The sequence below is a fragment of the Mus pahari genome, chromosome 13 (assembly GCF_900095145.1).
Source record: "Mus pahari chromosome 13, PAHARI_EIJ_v1.1, whole genome shotgun sequence".
NCBI classification, from domain to species: domain Eukaryota; kingdom Metazoa; phylum Chordata; class Mammalia; order Rodentia; family Muridae; genus Mus; species Mus pahari.
The window spans coordinates 26675684-26698279 of NC_034602.1; the positions used below are offsets into that span (position 1 = coordinate 26675684).

General features: G+C 48.5%; 1 protein-coding gene across 4 annotated transcripts in view; it reads right to left on the reverse strand.

The window, feature by feature from the left end:
- Positions 1–223: 223 nt before the first annotated feature.
- The window catches only part of Ctbp1 (C-terminal binding protein 1), a 28751-nt gene continuing 6378 nt past the window's right edge, over positions 224–22596 (reverse strand). For 2 of the 4 annotated variants that reach the window (XM_021210349.2, XM_021210351.2), the window contains 8 exons: positions 20797–20951; positions 15071–15215; positions 12099–12305; positions 3372–3586; positions 2883–3013; positions 2106–2233; positions 1618–1735; positions 224–1186 (listed from right to left, as the gene is read on the reverse strand). In XM_021210349.2, coding sequence (XP_021066008.1) covers positions 1003–1186; positions 1618–1735; positions 2106–2233; positions 2883–3013; positions 3372–3586; positions 12099–12305; positions 15071–15215; positions 20797–20951 — 1283 coding nt within the window. In that variant the 3' untranslated portion in view covers positions 224–1002. Of the gene's footprint in view, positions 1190–1617; positions 1736–2105; positions 2234–2882; positions 3014–3371; positions 3587–12098; positions 12306–15070; positions 15216–20796; positions 20952–22596 lie in introns of all 4 variants that reach the window. The other 2 variants (XM_021210348.2, XM_021210350.2) reach the window with 1 other exon arrangement.

Below are 22596 nucleotides of genomic sequence, written 5' to 3' on the forward strand. Positions count from 1 at the left end.
CTCCCTCCCTGTATGTAAGGATGGCCTCCCCAACCCAGGGCCCTCTATCCCCTTAGGATGTAGTGGGGTGTACTGCCCTACCTGCTGCTGCCCTCTTCTGGGTCTCCCCAGGACTGCCTGCTCCACTGAAGCTGAGTCAGGCCCTGGAAGTCATGAGAGCTAGGACCAGAAGGGACCCACCAGTGCTCCCATTTGATGAAGCCATTAAAACTGGTGCCAGGCGTGCCGGCTCTTTCTGGGATTTTTATTTCTTTAAAATAATTCATACAAATGGTTACAGTCACAAACATGATTTTAACCAAAATATTGCTAGCCTACCACATCAGCAGGACGGCACCACACAGGCAAGGGTCTGCCAACCCCTGCCTCCCCCAGGACAGACCCCGGTGGTCCTGAGCACACTGGGTACTGCAGACACGCCTCTGAGCCACTCGTGATGCCGTCTTCATTTGGAACAAGGGGTTCATGCCAAAATTAGGAAAAACAGCCTTTGTTGTTTTTCTAAATTATTCTAAAAATAAGACAAGCAGGTAGAAAAACAATGCACTGTGTGGCATAAAAAGAAAAACAGGAAGGATTCATTGTCCTGAGAAGTGTGCCGACGGCCACATTCCGGGGCACGTTCCAACGTAGAAAAGGAAAAATAATCTCCAACTGACTTGCTGAATGCTCCCTCAGGCTTTCTTTTTGTTGACAGCTAAGCAAACAAATCCTTTGTAATGTTCTAAAAACTGTACACAGACAAGAACATTCGTGATAGAATTAGCTACTAACTTCTTTTGCTTAAACGAGGAACGCAAAGGACACAGGACAGTGAGCCAGCCCACAGGACGGGACAACTACAATCAACTTGGGGACGTGCTTCCTCTTGCCCCGCCTAGTGCACGCCCGGGCCAGTCTCTGGAGTGCTAGGGCCCACACTGGATGCCACCTCTGCACACTTGGGTCCAAGAGCGTGCAGCACCCTCCACCAGGTGCCAAGGCTGGACAGCTCCTCACAGGCTACAACTGGTCACTCGTATGGTCTCTATCCGCCTCAGGCTTGACAGTCTGGCCAGGAGAGGGAGCGTGGGGTGGGTGGGCCACAGGGGGCAGGCCGTGGGACAGGGACATGGCGCTGGGAACAATCCCTTCCACAGCAGCTGGGATGCCAGTGGGGGCCACACTCACCACGCCTGGAGGGTACCTGCTGGGAGAGGAGGGCAGACGTGTGAGCTCTACAGAGACCCACCTGCTGCATACAGCCCTTTCTGTATGGTTATCAATGACCCCCGAGGTCTAGAAAAATTGGAGGCAGTAAGTGCTTGGTCAGTGCTGGGCAGCATCACAGCCTGGCTTCTCACCTGAGGTCTTCCCCAAGCCCCATTCCCTGACTCCTTACTACTCTCTGGCCCAACAACAGTTCTGCCCAGCATTCCTGCCTAGGAGGCTTCTAAGGCCAAACCTCTTGCCCCAAGAAAGTAGACTGTCCCATCCAGCTCAATCCTCTAACATCCACAGGGGCCTTACATAAGGGTGTAGCCCTAGTCATATGACCCACTACTGCATAACCTACTAGCCAAGGTCCAGGTTTAAGCCTCGTTGTCTTGGAGATTGTCCCCTCCCCTGCCTGCTCACCTGTAGGCAGCCCCATTGAGCTCAGGGTGCACCACAGCAGGGTCCATGCTGGCCCAGTGGGTGGCGGCTGTCAGGTGGTCCTTGTTGACACAGTTTTTCAAGCTATCTGGGATCCGGCCTAGGATGTTGGAAGGTACACCAGAGAAAGACAGCAATGTGGGTTAAAACTGCTGCCTCTGTGGGGACCAAGAGGTAGACCCAGAGCCACCCTTCTTCCCACAGCCCTGGCTTCCTCCCCATGAATATCACAGGACCATCCACCTGAAAAGTCTGCTCCCAACCTGGAGACCTTAGCCCCATACATGTGCTCTCAGCTCACAAGTGCTGATAGCATCCAGCATGGCAGGTCGTCATGTACGAAAATGTTATGTTTTACTCAACTTCACTCCAAAGGACCCCCTCCCCCCAATAAAGGAACAACCAAGTGTCACCTCCCCTTAACAGGCATAAAACAAAACTTGCCAGTCTGATAGCATGGGGCTACCTACCTGTGATGGCTCGCCGGATTTCCCGGGCTGCCTCCTCTCGCATCTCAATGGACGCCTGCTCACTGTACCATGCAGCATGGGGGGTGCAGATGAGGTTGGGTGCATCCTTTAAGGGTCCCTGGCTAAAGCTGAGGACAGCACATACCCAGTCAGAGTGATCTGAGCACCCAAGTCTGGGGAGGTGCAGAAGGCAACCAGCCCTGGGATAGGAGGCCCCTGACCTTCCCCAAGGCATCTGAAAAAGTGAAACTGCAGAACTAGCAAACCTACCCCAAGGTCTTAACAGTAGAGGGGCTTCTGAGCCTTAGAGGAAGAGCCCTGCCGGGGTGCTGGCATAGCCCTGCCCAGCAGAACAAACCCTAGGAATGAGGGCTCTCAGACAGACTCCACTGTGTTCTTCAGTGGCTAATCACTCAACTGGTCTGCTATCCCTCGATGGGCTTTGCCAGCTGCTGGAGCCCCAAGAAGGAAGTCAGCCCAGACTGAACTAGAGGCTGCATGCGAAGCCAAGCTAGCGTGTGCCTTGGCCCCGCTGAGCCTGGTGACCATGGGACCATCATGGACATCAAGAGACAAACTGAAAATAAGCCAAGTCTAAGCCCAGCCTATTACTATGGCCTAGGCTAGACAGATTCTTGAGGATCTTGTCCCCTCCTGAGAGCAGACAGCAAACCCTCCCCTAACCCAGCCAGCAAGAGGGTAGTACTCAAAGACATGGTCTCCCAAGTCATAGTCAGCAGATTGGTGGGCATAGTCCATCTTAGGGCACAGGGGCACCTGAAGGGCTCTGATTCATGCACGTCCAGCGCTGCGCCACGGATCCGCCCTTCCTTCAGGGCCTGGGCCAGTGCCTTCTCATCCACCAGGCCACCACGGGCTGTGTTCACCAGGAAGGCTCCTTGTCTCATCTGAGAAGACAGGATAATCATGTGAGTGACTGACACTGGGGTTTTTCACTGTAATGGCACACGCACAAACAAATCTTACTTCCCACCCACCAGGGGATGGCCTCATACAGACTACTTCTGGGAGGGAGCCTAGGCCAGGGTTGGCAGTAGCACCAGCAAGTAGATCCTGCAGTATCAATGGAATGAGATAGGCCCAGGGATTTAACTACTGCTGCTGTCTAGGCCAGAGGCCCACTGTCTCCTGGGGGAAAGGGACAAGGGTAAACCCTGAGGGAAGAGTAGAGGGCTACACTGTGAAGAAGGGACAGCATTGCCCTGTGGGAGAGGAGAGGAGGGTGGTGGGGCAGCTGCAGCGCACCTGCTTGACAGTAAAGTCATTGATGAGGTGGTGGTTGTGCTCATTGAGGCCGCAATGCAGAGTAACGCAGTCACTGTGGAAGAGCAGGTCCTGCAGTGTGCTCACGCGTTGCAGCCCCAGGGCCCGCTCGATTCCATCAGATAGGTATGGATCATAGAAGAGGACATTGAAGCCAAAAGCCTTTGCCCGAAGTGCCACCGCCTGGCCCACACGACCTGGCAGAGTCAAGAGGAAGTGAGACATGCATCCTCAGAGCTTGCGGTTGGCCTCACAGCCATAATTCGAGGGGCCTCACAGATAACTTTGCCTGCCTACCAAAGTTTTACTAGATCTCTGGGATCTCAGTCACAAACACTCTGCTCCCTGGTGCTGAGGCACCACAATCAAGGGGTAGGAGGAACGATGCTAGCTGTCACCCTCCAGCAGCCTGCCATCGATCAGCTATACTCACTAATATATAAAGTCAATACACAATCAGCTTGGCCCCCTCCCCTGACCACTTATCAATGGGTCCACTTAACAGACACCCTTGGAATCCCAATTCTGGCCACAGACAGCACATTTTGGAACCACATTGAACATTAGAATCCAGCAGCAGGGGTTTGAAAAGTTGGCTCAGAGGATAGGAGTGCTTGCTGCTCTTGTAGAGGAACCAAGTGTGATTCCCAACATTCATGTCAAGCAGCTTAGAATCACATTTAACTCTAACTTCAGAGGAATCTGACACTTCTGGCATCTGTGAGCACCTGCACTCATATGAACATTCCTCCTCCCCTCTCCCATACAATAAGAAATAATTCTTGAAAGAAAAAAGAATCTAGCAGCAGAGAGGGTACACTGCATGCAATGTATCTGCCACCTTCCTGGCTCAACTGCACAAATCCACATCCTGTGTCATCTGAGGCAAGCCTGGCTCTGTCGTGGGAGCCACAGGCTGAAGGGCATAGTATAGGGACAGCTCCACATATCCACACATCAACAACATGCTGGATACAGATGCAGCAGACAGCTGGTAAGAGAATACTGGGGACGTAAGCCTCTCCTGCAGCATCCATCAAGAGACAAAGTTAATGCCCACCAGGAAAAGAGCAGAGAGCAGAGTCAGGCATGTTGGCCGGACACAGGAAGCTTTAAAGAGGGTAGCCAGGACAGCCTCCCCAGGAAACTCAAGTTTGAAAAGGTGATGGGAACAAGTGTGAAGACTCCACTAGAGCAACAGGACCAGCAGGGAGGGTAGGGCCCACCAAAGCCCTACGTCCCTCCCAATGACTCTACAGGATTAGGGCACAGAAGACAGGGAAGGTGCATCAGGAGGGCCATGAAGGAATGCTGAGGCCAGGGACACAGCAGTCACAGGCCAGGAAGGAGGACTCTGCAGAATCCAAGAAGACTGATAGAGGGTCACAGAGAAGCTTCTAATTCAGGACAGCTGCTGCTGAGAATGTGAGCAGTAGAAACCTGTAGAAAACCTCCCCAGTGTGAAAGCTGGGGCTGCCCTGAAAACGGGCAGAGGGTACTCAAACAGAGTTGTTTCCTGAGGTACCCAAAGCTGTCAGACAGCACCACCCCAGCATAGATATCCCTAACAGCACAGAACAACAATTTTAAGGATAAGTGTCACTTACTTTGGCCTCTACTATTTCTTTCTAGATGAAATTAAGTATACCACAAACATTCAAACAGATAAAAGTAAGAACAAAGAGATCCACAGACGACAGCCCAGCCGGTGGGATCAGCTGGGAGGACTTCTGATACCTGCTGGGAACACGTGACAGCATCATAGGCACATGTAAAAAACTAGAGAGGATAGTCAGCTGCAGCAGAGAAATGGTCCCTACAAAAGACCCAGTCACCTGTTCTAGAGCTGGAAAAGCTATGAAGAATTCTGCAATGAAGAATCTATATACCAAAGACAGAACAGCGGCCAATAGAAATGACTCAAACTAAAGCAGAGAGAAAAATGCAGTCTATAAAGCACCGACCATCACAGCTAATGTCAAAGAGGCAAGAACAAAGGATGGAAGCAAGTGTGGCCCAGCAGGGTGTCAAGAAATGCCTGGAGAACCTGCAAACCAGGATCTAGGGAAACCACAGGATAGGTCAACATACAAAGGCCAACTGTGTTCCTAAACACTACAGGAAATTAAAAACACAACTTGTTAACAGTAGCTATCCTAACACCAGGCTGGAGCGGGTACTTAGGTACTATCACAGCACTGGGGAAAGCACAGTAACAAGTTTTACAAACTTTGTACAAACATTCTGTATTGATCACTACAGAACTCTACTAAGAGAAATCAAAACATGAAATAATAGGATTATGTAATGTCCTAAGGACATGGTAAATTTTAGAGACCAGGCTCCCACACCACCACAAGGACTAAACAAAACACAAACTGATGAACTGATTCTAAAGTGAAACTACCAGAAATGAATGACATGGCCAGGTGTGGTGGTGCACACCTTTTTTTTTTTTTTTTTTCCGAGACAGGGTTTCTCTGTATAGCCCTGGCTGTCCTGGAACTCACTTTGTAGAACAGGCTGGCCTTGAACTCAGAAATCTGCCTGCCTCTGGTGGTGCACACCTTTAATAACTTTAATTTCAGCACTTGGGAGGCAAAGGCAAGCACCTTTGTGAGTTTGTAGGCCAGCGTGGTCTACAAAGCAAGTTACTGAAAAGCCACCACTATGCAGAAAAAAAAAAAAAAAAGTCTTGAACAACCCCTCACACTAAAAGAAAGAAAAAGAAATGAATGATATGGATGGTGGTTTGAATAAAAATGGACCCCATAAGACTATAGGGAATGGCACTATTAGTGGCCTTGTTAAAAGAAGTGTGATTCACTCTCTTCCTGCTGCCTTCTGATCAAGATGTAGAACTCTCAGCTCCTTCTCCAGCACCATGTCTGCCTGCATAAACCCTGAACTGTAAGGCAGTCCCAATTAAATGTTTTCCTTTAAAAAGTTGTCATGGTCATGATGTCTCTTCAGAGCAACAGAAACCCTAAGACAGATGTTGGAAATAGGGACTGTGATATTGCTGTGATAGGCTGGTCCATGATTTTGTCTGAAGGAATGTGGACTTTGGATTAGAAAAACAGTGGAATGCATTAAGCATTGCTTAATGGGTCATACTAGTAAGAACATGGAAGGAAGTGGTGCTGGGGGTAACTTGAACCTTAGGGTCCTGACCTAAGAGGTTTCAAAGGAGAAGAATTTTAGTATGTGGCCTAGAGATTATTCTTGTGATATTTTGACAAAGAATGTGGCTACTTTTTGCCCTTGTCCAAAAAGTCTGCCTGAAGCTAAATTGAGTATTTATGGATTAATTAGGTTGGCAGAGGAAATCTCAAATCAGCCTAGTATTGACTCTATCCTGGGGTTCTTAGTGCTCTTATGCAAATCTGTAATGAAGAGACGCAAGCTAAACAAGGAAAAAATACAAAATGTACAACTTGAGAGGAAAGGAACACCAGACTAAATCTTGTGAAGTGGAAATTTCTGGTTTCTTTGGGGACTCAGTCATGTCACATGATGTTTTTCTGAAACTGTCTTATGAGAAAATGTTTGACTGAGACTAGACACATGGTGCTTTTCTAGAAGCAGCTTGAAAAAAAAGGGCATGTGATGTTTTGCTAGAGCAGACACTTAAGCAGAAACATGATATTTGGAAAGGGTATAAGAATAACCCAGCAGACAGTGGACAACAGGATGGTATTGGTTCGTTTTGCCATTCTTTGCTGGTCTTCGTTGGGCTTTGCTGATGCTGCTCTTTACTGACAATGCTGTGGCATTGGTTTGCCTTGCCCTCTTTGCTGATCATCACTTGTTGTGACTTCATAGAGAAAAATGTACCAAAGACCTTCTGGTGGTGTTCTGGCAGCTTCTTGCTGCTTCCATGGACTCAGGCCAATTGGCAAAGTCACATAGTTTCTTCTGGATCAAACTGCTGATTAGTGAATGGTGTTTGCAAGTGGATCAAGCTACCACTGCTGATTCTCATGAACTGAACTGCTGATATCCTGACAGCGAAGATTAGAATCACCCCAAAAAACTATTTCTAAAAAGGTCCACATCCTTCTGTGCTCTATGAACCTTTCCTCTCCATTACCTCTGGTGGGTGGTGGGCTAAAAGGGAGATTAAAGCAGTTAAGAACCCCAATTAGAATAGATTTTGAAAAATCTAAGCCTACAATCCTGTGTTCAAGAAGATATACAGATTAAAGAAAAGCCTGATATTAAATGGAATAGAGGGAGTAGTGACCTCAGGGCAAGACTCCACCCAGCTAAGTTTCCAATTTGTGGAAAGGAATTAATGAAAAGTTCATGTCTAATCGTGATGGTACACACCTTTAATCCCAGCACTGAGGAGACTGAAGCAAGCAGACTTCAGAGTTCAAGGACAGCCTGGTCTACAAAGCAAGTTCCAAGACAGCCAAGATTAAGTAGTGAAGGAAACCATCAAAACCAGAAAGCTAATAAAGATGTAATTAAATGAAGGGGTCATGCTTCAACCCCAATAAGCAGCAGAACTTGGCAACTTTCAGACACATGGTTCTGAGTTTAAGAGTCAAAGATAGAAAAAAAGGGGTTATGGAATCTCCCTCCATGACTAAGAAAGCTACTTAGGCCAGGAATGTCCTTGCATGGAGGCCTAGAGAGGGCTACAGAAAAAGAAGCATCATTGTTACCGATCAAAGAGAACTGGAGAGAGGAAACACAAGTTTGTTTGAGAATGCACTGTGGGTGCCAATCTGAGTAATCTCAGCTTGGTTATTATGGGGGGGGGGGAAGGGAGCAAGAGAAGGAGAGAGATTGAGATTGTTTATTTTATGGACTAACAGATACTACTGTACACAGGGAGTTGGGGTCTAAAAGAGCTAGCAAAATCCAAAAGCTTCTCAATGTCTCTAAAGAAAGTGATGTCTGTTGTGGTGGTCTGAATGAGAGTGGCTCCCATAGGCTCATATACTTGAATGCTTGATCACCAGTTCATGGAACTGTTTGGGAAGGATTAGGAGGTGTGTCATTGGGGGTGGGCGTTAAGGTTTCAAAAGCCCACACCACTCCCAGCTTGCTATCATGGTAACACTTATTCATTCTCTGTCTCTGTCTGTCTGCCTGTCTCTCTCTGTCTCTGTCTCTCTCTCTGTCTCTCTGTCTCTCTCTCTCGCCCTCCTTCCCTCCCTCCCTCCCTCCCCCTTGTGGTTGTGAATCAAATGTAAGCTTTCAGCTACTTCTCTAGCACTATGCCTGCCTGCTGCCATGTTCTTCACCATGATGGTTATGGACTCTACCCTTCTGAATCCATGAGCCCTCAAATTAAATACATTGTTAGTTGCCTTGGTCATGGTGAAAATAGAAAAGCAATAAAAAAGTAAGTAAAGATATCTGCCAATATGTTATCAGAAAGCCCTTACACAAAGAAGGTCCGAAGCCCAGGACCAAAACACCCAAGATCCAGCATCTCCTTACTCCATGTGCCCTGCAACACAAACACCAACACACCGCTCTAAAGAAATAATATACTAAGAAAAATGAGGAGGCTGCAGAATGTGCTAAACTTGTGACCAAAAGGGGGCTGGTGAGATGGCTCAGCGGGTAAGAGCACCGACTGCTCTTCCGAAGGTCCTGAGTTCAAATCCCAGTAACCATATGGTGGCTCACAACTATCTGTAAAGAGATCTGACGCCCTCTTCTGGAGTGTCTGAAGACAGCTACAGAGTACTTACATATAATTAATAAAAAAAAAAAAAAATGTTAAAAAAAAAAAAAAAAAAAAAAAAAAAACTTGTGACCAAAAGAATGAAGGAAGCCAAAGAAAACACCAGGACAGTTCGCCAAGAGACATAGGCTGTTCTCACTAAGAGCTTCTACTTCTAAGTCTGAGTGAGTGCAGATAGAAAGATGCCCTTAAGAGTAACAAATAAATAAGACTTTAAATATCCAAAAAAAGAAAAGGCTGGAACAAAACATTGGGTGTGGTAGTACACTCCTTTAATGCCAGAGCTATTTGTTATCAAGTTGTTGGTCCCATGGGACGACATAACGAGACCCTGTCCTAAAAATAAAAGATCCTGCATTCACCTTGGTCAGTTTACTGGGGAGGCAGAATTATCTAGCAAATTTCTGCCACTGGAAACCTCTGAGCCCTGTGAATTTATTGTTATTCAACAAATTCAGACATTGTGGAAAGGCACAACCATGTCTGTCTATATTTCCTGTCAAAATACACTTACAACACTGGGTAAGGTATATGGGTTTAGATGGTCTAAAACCTGTAAAGTCACAACCATGAAGCTACTCAGAGAAAGCACTGTTTTCAGAGCACTGGAGCAGGCAGACTACTTAGGACACAAAAGGTAGCAACTTACAAGGAATAGCTGGACTTCTTCAGAACCAGAATCTGCTCTCATCACAGATATTAAGTGGGTGCCATGTTGCCAATATACTTGTCTGATGAGGCCCTGAGGCAAAACACAGATGGAATCTTGCAGATCCACACCAAGAACCGAACAGAGCCTGACAAGCACCACACCTCACAACATAGGTACCAGGTTCTCAAATGGTCAGGCATTCCAGCAAGAAAGGTATTCAGGCTCTTTAGCTACTGGGAGGGTACAGACTAAACCACAGCAGTGACAGCTCTGATGCTGACATTAGTAAGGATCCACAAAGTCCAAACCCTAGGGCGGCTACCCAACTAACAAGTGTCAAAGCCACACACCTGCTTGAAGAATGCAGTGGTGGCCTCCTGCCGGCTCATCAAGTCACTACACTTCTGGCTAAATCAAAGAAAAACAGTGTCACATGCACAAAAAGACATGTCCAAAATTGTTCACAGCATCTTCCCATGTCCAGTGGCTAAACAGATCAACAGAGTCCTATTCAACAGTAAGAACTTCTGATCAAGACAGGCATGTAGACAACACCTAGACCCTTATGTCTGCTGGAAGAACACAAACTCGGGGGCTGATGAACCTAGCAAACTGTACCAGATGGAGTACAGAGACTGCAGAAAGGGAGGCTTGTTGGAAAAGGTACGGAGCTGTCCCAGGCAGAATACAATGTATACTCCCTGAGAGAAACCAGTACATTTCAGTTATAACAGAGCATTTTGCAAAAACCTGATAGAGAACAAGTAGGGGAAGGCAGAAGACTGGGTGTGAAGCCAACAGACATGGGCAAGTAGCTGGCACCTCACTTACAGAAGTGAACTTATAGTCAACACTGCCTATGTGCCCTCTCTTATGAAGGAGAACTGATCACCAAATTCTACACTGAAGGCAGCCTCAGCAGGCTATAGAAAGGAAAAGCAGGAGACAGTAGGGATACCTGGGGGCAGGTGGTCCTCTCCCTTCCAGATGGAGGCCACAGTATATGGAAGCCAGCCTCAGAACTGTTCTGTAGTTGGTAGACAGCAATTACATATGACTAGGGGGTCCCCAAGATAGAGGGTGCAGCAACTCCCTCCGGAGCCCTTGCTGTGCCCTGAGGAGGCACAATTCCCATCCTCGCTTGTATATACTGTCCACACACACACACACACACACACACACACACACACACACACACACAAGTATGTCCACAAGCATCACCATCCATGTGTCCCGAGACCTGGGGAGCTCTGGCTACAGTAGACAGCTTGACACAGTGGAGAAGACAGCAGTGTAGGCCAAAAGGTAGTTAGTGGCAGCCACATGCCACAGTGGACAAAGTGTCACTGCAAGGCAGAGTACCAAAAGGATACATGGCTCAGCCCCCAAACACTAGTGAAGGAAGCAGAGGCTAAGCCACTCATAGAGTAAGACCAAACAGACTGAAGGGCAAGACCTGAGGGTGGGGCTGCCTTGACCACCAAAACCTGCCCAGTGACTCCCTGACCCCTCACTCCCCGTGCTTGTCTTTCTTCACCCTTCAATAAATCTCAGGACTACAACCCTGAGGTAGGAGGTACTATCTTGTCCTACACACTGGACAGGGAACATCAAACAGCCCTGCCATGAGTGTCTGCTGGGACAACAACTATATCCCAGGTCTATCTCTTCCGCTAACTCAGGTGACCCACACACATCCCCCATCTATTGACGCTGGCAGCAGTGCTGAGGCAGGAGTACAGTACAGCCCAGGTTAGCTCAGGGGAGGCTACCTGGTGACAAGGGAGCCCTCAACGCTGAAACTCCGGCACAACTTACTGTGCCATGCCTCTGGGACACATAACAAATGAGTACCAACAAAAAGCCAACAGCTGGGAGAACAAGCAAGGGAGGGTGGGACTAAGTCTCACCTCAGCAGTACAGGAATAGGTCCTGAGCCCATACCCACTCGTCTTCCAGAGCTGTGGGGTACACATGTACCAGGCCCACAGTCTCATGTCATCAACAGTCAGAGGTCCTAAAGCCAGAGCACACACTCAAGGTGGTGCTTCAGCAGTAACATGTCATGAGTGTGTATGTAACTGTGTACATATCTAAGTGTGTCCATGTATACCGTGTCTGTTTCATCCACGTATAGTATACACATATGCCCACACATGAATGACCTCCATGGATGGCACCTGTGAAAGACATAGCCTGGTGTCTCTAGCCCCGCCCCTGGACTTCCTCTCCTATGTCCTATCCTGAGCTGAGGATAGCAACACAACCAGCAACTCCGGGGCTCAACTTTATGTGCAAGGGTGGCAGATGGGCAAAAGCTATTTGTGCTGAGTCACAGTGGCCAACGCACCTAGTCCAATGATGCCCAAGGTCTCTCCACGGATCCTGGCAGCTCCTGAAGCCACCTCTCGGATCTGCTCTACACTCTGGACTCGAGTGCCTTCCCGAAGGGCCTGGTGTAGCCAGGTGGTTCGTCGGTACAGGTTCAGGATGTGGCACAGGGTGGAGTCTGCCGTTTCTTCCACAGATGCTGCCGGCACATTGCACACTGCTATGCCTACAAGACACACGGAGACACATGTACCAGGCCCACAGCTTCCTGTCACCCACAATCAGAGATGCTGCAGTCAGAGCACAACCTCAGGGTTGTGCTTCAGCAGTAACATGTCAGATGACACAGCCCACAGCCACCAAGGAGACTACCTGTCTCTATCACGGGGCCTACTTAACCTGTACTCACAGCCTTGTACAACACCACTGTGGCAACCAACAAGCAAACAGACAGAGCTAACTGCTCTCTGACCATCCCCGGTCTGAATACTCTGGATGTGCAGGTGGCTGAAAAGAAGCCAATCTGTCAACACTCAATTCTTCCCCATGTGGATCACTAGCCACTCAGCATTCCTAAGCAGCCATGGCCACACTGGCAAAGGGCCGGAGCCAAGGCACATCCTGGAACTGGCTGGCCTCCACTTGTTGACACTACATGAATCATGACTTCCAGACCCCCGGGGCTTCCTGGCCAGACATGCCCTGACTTCAGGGCTCAGAAACCCCCACTGTCCTGGGAACAAGTCAGATGGGGCTTCTCTTCCCTAACCATGGTGCCCCAATTTTCCCAAAGGCCCATGCTCAGGTACTATAAGCTGACACAGTCTATCCTACCTTGGGTTGCCCGTAGCCCTTATCCTCAGAGGGTCCCACCATCCCAACCACGAGCCCATCCTCCACAGTGGCCCTGGCCCCAGCTCTACTTCCCACCTTGGCTGGATGCTTCCCACTGAGGTGCTAGGACAGGACTGATTTTTAAGACATTATCTTAATAATTAAAGGTACCGCCAGGCGTGGTGGCACATGCCTTTAATTCTAGAACTTGGGAGGCAGAGGCAGGCGGATTTCTGAGTTCGAGGCCAACCTGGTTTACAAAGTGAGTTCCAGGACAGCCAGGGCTATTCAGAGAAACCCTGTCTCGGGGGGGGGGGGGGAAGACAAAACAAAAAACAAAAAACAACAACAACAACAACAAAAAGAATTAAAGGTACCTGACACAAGGAGGAACCAAGAAAGGACCCACACATCATCTGGAAAGAACTCACTTGAAATAAGCAAGAGTACAGGGAGTAGTCGCTGGTAGCCCTGAGGCTCAGAAACAAAACAAACCCCTGAGAAGACATATGGCAAGCAAGGCACACCCTGTTCCCCATATCTGGGCTGCAGGGGACCAAACTTGGCCCAGCCTTAGGCCATCCCTTGCTAAAACGTGGAGCCTGTGAGTTCAGGTACTATAGAGACAAATGGTGGACCTCACCCGAGGAAAAGCAGGCCAGCCTCCAAGGCTGTGGCCCCTGTGGCTTTGTAGGCCAGCATGAACCAACAAAACAAGACTGACTTTCCCACCACAGTTCTTTTTTTTTTTTTTTTTTTTTGGTTTTTTTGGTTTTTTTGGTTTTTCGAGACAAGGTTTCTCTGTATAGCCCTGGCTGTCCTGGAACTTACTTTGTAGTCCAGGCTGGCCTCGAACTTAGAAATCTGCCTGCCTCTGCCTCCCAAGTGCTGGGATTAAAGGCGTGCGCTACCATGCCCAGCTCCCACCACACTTCTTTTTTTTGTGTGTGTGTGTGGTGGCTGATGATGGGATGGACTCCCGAATGGGGTAGTCTCTGGATAGTCCATCCTTTCATCTTAGCTCTAAATTTTGTCTCTGTACCTATATCCTTTCATGAGTATTTTGTTCCTTATTCTAAGGAAGAATGAAGTATCCACCCAGTGGTCATCCTTCTTGGTTTTCTTGTGTTTTGCATAATGTATCTTGGGTATTCTAAGTTTCTGGGCTAATATCCGCTTATCAGTGAGTGCATATCTAGTGACTTCTTTTGTGATTGGGTTACCTCACTAAGGATGATATCCTCCAGATACATCCATTTGCCCAAGAATTTCATAAATTCATTGTTTTTAATGGCTGAGTAGTACTCCATTGTGTAAATGTACCACAGTTTCTGTATCCATTCCTCTATTGAGGGACATCTGGGTTCTTTCCAGCTTCTGGCTATTATAAATAAGGCTGCTATGAACATAGTGGAGCATGTGTCCTTATTACCAGTTGGAAGATCTTCTGGGTATATGCCCAGAAGAGGTATTGTTGGGTCCTCCGGTAGTACTATGTCCAATTTTCTGAGGAACCGCCAGACTGATTTCCAGAGTGGTTGTACAAGCTTACAATCCCACCAGCAATGGAGGAGTGTTCCTATTTCTCCACAACCTCGCCAGCATCTGCTGTCACCTGAATTTTTAATCTTAGCCATTCTGACTCCCCCCACACTTCTAAGGTTCTCAGTTGCCCTGTGGTTCCCCTAGACAGGTCAACTCTAGCCTCCCTCTATAGCCTTAAGGAACAGAAGGGCAGAATGATGTCAATAACAGACACTGTAGAGTGCAGCCTTGCTTTGTAAGTTGGCCACTAGCACAAAAACAGGCTAAAATGGCTAAGTATGGCCATACTGTTTCAATAAAAAATACATATACTGACGCAGAGTCATGCACGTGTGTACAATTTGAGCACACATGACTTCATATGTATACAAGTATGACTATGATGCATAGTCCCTGTTCTGGGAAGAGGACAATGACCTCTCTGACTGGTCCCTTGTCTCAACCTAAACCCTAGGTCTGGTAGGTTGGTCCTGTGCAGCCCACCATAACCTGTCCTGCCCATAGCCCCAAATCAAGCAGCAGTCCCAGCAGGCTTCTCCTGATTGTCCACCAGAGCCTGAAGGTTCAGTGAGACACCTTGGTAAATGGAAACAGGGGCTTCAGAGCTCCTACCTAGATCCCCAGCTGACTTGATGTCGATGTTGTCAAAACCACTGCCAATTCGGACGATGATTCTAAGAGCTTTAAACTTCTCCAGATCTTCTCTGGTCAGTGTGATGGTATGGTACATCAGGGCACCCACAGCCTCATTCAGTACCTGCATTGAGAGAAAACAGGCTGCTCACTAAGCTGTGCAGGATCCACCAAAGATACCCAAAGGCTGAGCAGCCAGTCAAACCAGAGGGGTATGGGAGGCAGAAGGAGCACAAGGAAAGACATCAGGAACACAATGCAGGGACAGCTGTGTTCTCATAATAACAGTTCTCTCAGAAGAGCAGCATGCTACCATTAGAGTCTCAGTAGAAAGGCTGTGGATGGTGTCCAGAGGCAAAAAGTAGCAGCACCATGTGCTAACAACCAGACCCCATGCCCAAAACAATGGGGCCCAGTCTACACCAGTCTCCTTGAAGAAGTGTGAAGAGCATCCACGTTAACAAACATATCCAGAGGCACATAAGATTGAGAGTGGCAGGGCCAGCCTCTAAGGGGCACTACACCCTGTAATGAGCCAACTGTGGTGCCTACCGTCTCCTGTACTGGTACTTCCAGCTGGTATAGTTAGCTGTGGAGCTAAGGTAATGCAGTGAGAATTTTGGTTTCTTTAAAAACCCAGTTATGAGGATGCTTTGGTTTTAATCCCAGGTGTGGGATATGAAGTTGCTTCAGTTTGTCTGAAGCTATTAACTATGCTCTAGGAGAGGTATGATTTTTGCCAGCTGCAGATAGTTAAATTCTGGGGATGTTGAAGAAGGAATAAATGCCAGAGCCCCGAGAGAGGCCAGAGCCCCGAGAGAGGCCAGAGGTACTCCAAAGGTGACTACTGCTCCTGCAGTTTGACGAGAAGCTGGAGATATCCTGATAACAAAGACTGGACTGGCACCAAGAAACACAACATCCCTAATCAGCAATAAGTATTCTAACAAGGTCTACAGCCCCTTACCTCTCTAATCTTCTTTCTCTCCTACGTAGTAGATATAAGAACATAAAACAGCTGGAAAAAAAAAAGTCCCAACAAGGGCATCCTTCTGGGGCCGTGGGTACTCCATGGGGAAAGGCTGGCACAGTCTCCCTTTCTACATACAGCTACATCTCAATAGCCAGGTGCATGGCCCAGAATGCAGACAGCTGTCACTGAGGCAGAACAGCCTCCACCTGTCATGAAGAACCCTAAGGGCAAAGACAGGGGCAGCCTTTCCACTCATTCTAGGTCCAGGGAACATTAGACTCCTACACACGGAAGCAGCAACTAGGAGCTGAGGGAGGATCATAAGAGGCTGACACAGGGGCATCTGGGATGCGAGGGTGAGTGGCCCCTAGAGCATAAGCTCAGGGCCAGAACTGATGGTTGCTTCAAGGAGGGAATTGGGGCCACATACACTACTTAGAGCTGTGTAGAACAGCGGTGCCCATATGACAGTAGAGTGTCATGAAGAGCCCATGTGGGAGAGTGAAAGGGGAACAGCAGCTGAAGCAGCCCAAGGCATAGGAATAAGGGGAGATTTAGGGACATCCTTGACTGCTTTGTGCTATGTGGACTTCAGATGGGAAGTCACAAGCACAGGAAGAAGGACCTGGGACAGCTCTGTAAAACAGGTGAGGCTGGGGGATCAGTCCCACATAATGATTATTTGCTGAGGCCCATGGCAGTTAGAGCAGTGCAGACCAAAATGGAAAGATCTCAGGGTAGTATCAGGATGGGTCTGTGGTTTCAGACGGATTTAACACCTGATATGAGTCAGGTGTCCAGCCTGGACAAACAAATGCTCATGGGTCCCTCACTATGTTTGCAAAGGGACTGACTGTGGACAGGACAGATCCACACCTAGAGGCCTATGTCGTGTATGTGTGTCACCATGCATGTGGACAGCCAGCTTGCTTTTTATCCTCAGCACTTAACCATGAGAGTAATGTCTTTCAAAAGGATGTTTCCAACGTACTGCAGAATGTACCAACAGGGAAGGCAGAAATCAAAGCATCTGAACTTTCTACTGCACTCTGACTGCTGCCAGTGCCAACGCTTCCATGATAAAAGCCAGTGTGTTCATTTCCTTGAGTTATTTCTTAGAAATGGAGGGTCCTCTGTGGGTCTAGGCTGCCAACTGCTGGGGTTTCTACAACTAAAACACACCCTACTGTTCATCCACTACTGGTGCTTGAATTTGCCTTCCTGGGTGCAATCTGCCTATGTTTCTCTGTGAATTTTTTTCATAGTGTCCTTTTTTTTGTACCTAGTATGAAGTCACCAGTGCTCAGATGCAGGACAAAAACATACTACGGGTAGACTTGCTAGACAGTGGGCAGAGATCTACAGCCCAGGTCACCACCACCACCCACCCTATAACCTCTTGTATGGGTGCCTCTGGGTCTGTCCTCTTAGGATAGGCCTCCAAGAAACCATGCTTTGCAAGCCACTCACACATCCTCACCCACCACCAGCTGTATAACCAGGTTAGATTTGACCCTAGTGTACCTGGTACCCTCAATACCAGAATGCAAGGACATGGGTCCCAGACATCTGTAGCAGGTAGAACACATGAGGAATGACTAATGCAGGTCAGCTACCTTTGGCTGGATATGGGTTCTGAGTGCACCCAGTAGCAACAAGTTCTGAATGGAGCTCATGCCCCAAACCACAGTAAGGTTTCATGCTCAGGGCGATCTCCTGCTGAGAGAACACGGAAGCTCCAAACCATACTGAATGGTTCTATCACCTGAAGAGCAACAGCTACCATATGAAACTGCAGCTCTTCCCACCTCACCATCACGCCAGATATTTTCCTGCTGACATAGTCAACTATAGGCAGAGCAAACACTGGCTGAAGCCTCTGCATACTATCCAACTTCACAGACATCTGGGGCCCTTGCCCTGTTCTGCTCCAGGAACCGAAGGAAGTGGCATCCAGGTTTCCTACTGGCCACCTGCTGGGGAACTGGGAGTTTTCATGGGGTCAGAGAGGGACTTGATGAGTAGTTTACATAAACAGTGCTTCTCTGGCCAGCTTTCTGCAAGGACTTCCTTTTCCTGCTGACTGGGAGGGTCTGAAGATCTACACATGGCCTTTGGGCCAAGACACAAGGGGCCCAGTTGACCTCACGGAATTTTATTGCTGCTTGCTTTCTTTCCTGTGTGCCACTTAGAATGCCTAGATTCCTTTCTGAACTTGCCTGAGTCTCCTGATCATCCAGCTGCTGCCATGCAACCAGAACACCATCCCAGCCCTGGAACCACGTTCACCAGCACTTTGCCCGAATACCTGAAGGCCACATGCATTCCTCAGTCCCCTGCTTTGTCCCGTCAAAGCATAAACAATGGATCTTAGATTGGCCCTGGCAATGGACTCTGCACACAGTGAAACCCTCTCCTTTCAACCTTTGTCCTGATTCCAGATGTGCCTACAGCTTGAGCCCAAGGTCAGGACCTCTGCAGTCTGCTGGTCACATGAAACACTTCTACCCACTCATTTCTTGAACATCTTAGGTGCAAGAGACTTCCTCTGGCCTGGGGTGTCCTCTACCGGTGGGTCATGAAGCATCATTCCCCCATCCCCACAGGATCCCTTTGGAGACTTTGTGCTGCCCTAAGTCCTCACTTAGCACTTGCTGGGAACAGTGTCCCTAGATTCCTCCTGGGACCCATGCAGCCCTGAGCTGGAGATCATTTGGCTGAGAAGTTGCACAGCAGCCAACCCATGGATGTTCTGCGATTCCTGCCACAAGTGACTTTCCCACATCCATAGACCTCCTGGGTCCATGCCAGAAGAGCCAAAGTCTCTGCAAAGTCTTCTTCATTACGTTCTCCACTGACAGTATAAGATGCTCATCTGCACTGTAGACAGTAACACTCAGCCAGCTGCGAGGACTTTTTTGCTCTAAAAAGGTGGAAATTACCATATAACAAGAATATATAAGAGTTATTTCCTTCCCACACCTAGAGATAGGTATCCCACATGCCCTATTGCATTTTCATAATTATTTGGGTACCAGACTCCTGTCTTGTGGCTGTGCCATTCCCTGTATGTGGCTTTCTTGTGGTACAAGGTTTCTACCCAGGCTTCAGCCATCCCACCCAATTTCTATCCAAAGGAGGGAAGGTGATTTCCCTCTGTGAGTGCTGTGTACCTGTGGGTCATGCCTTGCCTGGGCCAGGATCTGTGGCAGGATACAATTTGCCCAGCATATCACCAAAGGGCACTGAGTGGTTGTCCAATTTGGGCTACTGTGAATCAAGCTGCCATACCTTCAGGTATGACTATGAGAATGCAGGTCATGTCTGCTAGGACAAAGGCCAAGTATGGCAGCTGGCATGCTGTAAGGATGTAGAACAGTATAGAGTACCCCTGATTACTGTCCATGCCATGCCACAGGCTCAAGGTCCTTACTTGCCACCATTTCCTATTGTCTGGGGAACTCTTCTATCACTGTGTTCTGTTTCTGCACCCAGCCCTTCCCTCTGAGTTCCATTAACCTGCTTACTCCTTGCTCCTCCTCGCCTCCCATTCCCCACTCTTCTCCACAAGGCCTAAGAATCAGACTTCTGATCTCTTCCTGCTTGCTTACTACTATGCCCTCAGCAGTAATTTTCACTTTCAGTTTTAGTGTCTTGAAGCCCTGTGTTTTCAACTTTGCTTCTTCACACCTACCACATGACCTTCAACATGACAATCTCAGTTTCTCTTTTGGCTGATGGTAGCCCATCCCACAGTCAGCCTGAGTATCCCATGAGTCAGAAACTCTATTCTACTCACAGAGCCTTACTTCCTTGTAACTGATAATCTATACAGAAGTGACAAGTACCCAAGGACTACAGACACACACTGGGCTCAGGCTGGAATGACTGTCCCAGATGACTCTGCAGCCACTGGGGAGCAGAGCTGTAGGTTCACTACATGCTAAATCCCATGCCTGGCAGACTTAGAAGGCTGAGTAGTAGGCTATGTGAAGGTAAGTTCAGATATGGGCTTCACTGCCCTCTGGGTCTGATGCAACATCTGCAATGGGCCAAAAGACCCACCCTTTGAGGCCACAGTGCCACCAAGAACAAAGCTCACCATTCTTCCCAGTGAAGCAAACCATCCAGACCATCCATAAGAGCAGGTGCCAGGTCCCTTGAGGTTTCAATTCCCGATTGGTTCTACCCTGTCAACTCCTGAAGTTCTTTAGATTTGTTTTAAAGAATGTTTCAAGCTGTCTTCAGTGCAAAATCTGAATTAGCTTTGATACAAGCAGAAATCATATGAACACATCCAGGTAACAGAGGAACCCAACATATTTGAGCAAACATGAATCACAGAAACTGCTCAGAGCTGCTAACCACCAACCACAAGCTCTAGGCAGGCACTGAGGGTGAGGACAGCGTGCCCTTTTCTGTATATGCCAGGTAGCATCCAGCATAATCACTGCCAGGTGCCCACAGTTCTCCTTCCAATGAACTGGCTGTGATGCAAGTCACGAAAATACAGAGTAAGCCCATCTCTACAGCTCCTGGCCAGGCCAAGCAGAGGGACAGGCCACATAAGACCAAGTGGTATTTAGACCCACTGTGGCAGAGGCCAAGGAACGTGACTAGTGTTGTGTGCTGACTCAGACTACAGCCTGAGGATGTAGTCCGGCCCATGCTCTGGAGTACCCTATTCCCCCAGAAAGCTTGGCCAACTATTAATAGGGACATATGACACTACCTTCTCATGGATCTCCTGTGTGGACTGTGCATCACAGAAGGCTACTGTGGCCACATCCTTCAGGATAGGCATCTCCACTGTGCAGTCCCGGCCATCCAGCAGCGCCACCAGGGGCCGGGGGTGCATGGGCCCGTTCATGATGGGAGGTCGGACGCCTGCAAGAGAGGAGCAGACCACTTAATGCCCTCAGCAGCGCCAGTCTGTGACCTGAGGACTGTACTACCCACTCGAGTTGGAGAGGTCAGCCCTGAGAACTTGCTGCACTCAGCATCTGGTTACATGGGGCTTTGTAAAAAGCAAATTAAAACTGTGAAGAAGAAAATAAGAGTTTGCTATAGCTTACTGATGACTGAGTAGACTCAGACCATCAATCCCTTAAGAGCATAGGACCTGAAATCCTTGTAGACCCTGGGGGGTTGTGGTAGACAGGAGGACAGGGGAGGTAGGAAGCATCTCAGCCCTGGCTCCCTACAGTCATCAGCTATCTTCACAACACAGGTATGTGTACATCACAAAACAATGGGAATCAGGGAAATGCCTGCTTGCTCTTTGATGCCTAAAATCACCATGTGACTGCCCAGAACCCCACAGAGTGATGTTCAGCATGTGACCTTAACTGATATCATTCCTAGTGGTAGATTTCAAAGGCCAAAAGTCAGTGTGACAGTAAAGAAAAAAAGGGTGGGTGGGTGCGTAGGGATAACAACACTCTAAGAACCCACCTCCCAGATCAAGGTGAGAAAGAACCTTAGGCCTGGAGTGCAACTCAGGAGAAAAGCGCCTGCCTAGTAGGTGTGAGGCCCTGGGTCTGATTCCTAGTTCCACCAATGCCTTTGTGGATACAAAATCACTTTGTTCCCAACATGACATACTAAACTAGACCCCACTTGGGACCAAATACAGGAGCAAGGATTTCCCAGGTACTGTCTGGCCACCTTCAGATGCGCAGCAGATACCTTAAGAAGGCCAAAGGAAGGTTCATGGTAGTAGGCAGCATGAGGCAGGGCTTTGTCCAGCCCTTCCAAAAGCTAACTAAAAGAATGTCCCAAGGCACAGTGGGGAGTGGAGGACAAGAAACAAATCACCACACAGTCTCACCCTGAGCAGGCCAGAGGTAGCCCTGCAATAGCTGCTGGCTAGCAGCAGCCTGTACAGTCCACACTCACCTTTCGTCCCTGCAGGTACAGAGGCTACCCAAAACTCCCAGTGCCAAGAAGTGCCTCCGAGAATCCATGTCACAGAAAGACAATGCTCTAGGGACTGCCACACCCATTTTACAGCAAGGCTCTAAGGCTCCCAGGCCTGAAACTAGGTCTCACTGACCACCCAGAGGGTAATGGAGCTACCTTCTAGACAACACGAAGCCCAAGAGCTCCAGCTGTGGGACAGAGATGTTGCTGCACAGAGCCCTTCCCCAGAGTCAACGTGCCTGAGAAGACACAGCTACCCCACCCATGCCTTCATAAACAGTAAACATAAAGGTGCTGAGGTTAGACGGACCCAACCATCTAAGATGGGATGTGCAAGGTCACAGGCTCAGCATCTGCATCCCCCCTCCTTGGTCTCTATGAACCACATCCCTAGCTCTCCCTATCCCCAGGCAACAGAGGGGGACAAACAGCAACAGTTCAACTCTTCTCCAACTTGGACTTGCAAAGGGACTTTTCTCACATAAAAGTGTTACTTCTTGTAGCAGGTAGTGGACTTACTGCTATGTTAAAAGGGTTCATAAACATCTGCTTTTCTCATTCCCTGACGTGAACACCATACTTTGTAAGACTCACCAGCGAGCAATGCCCA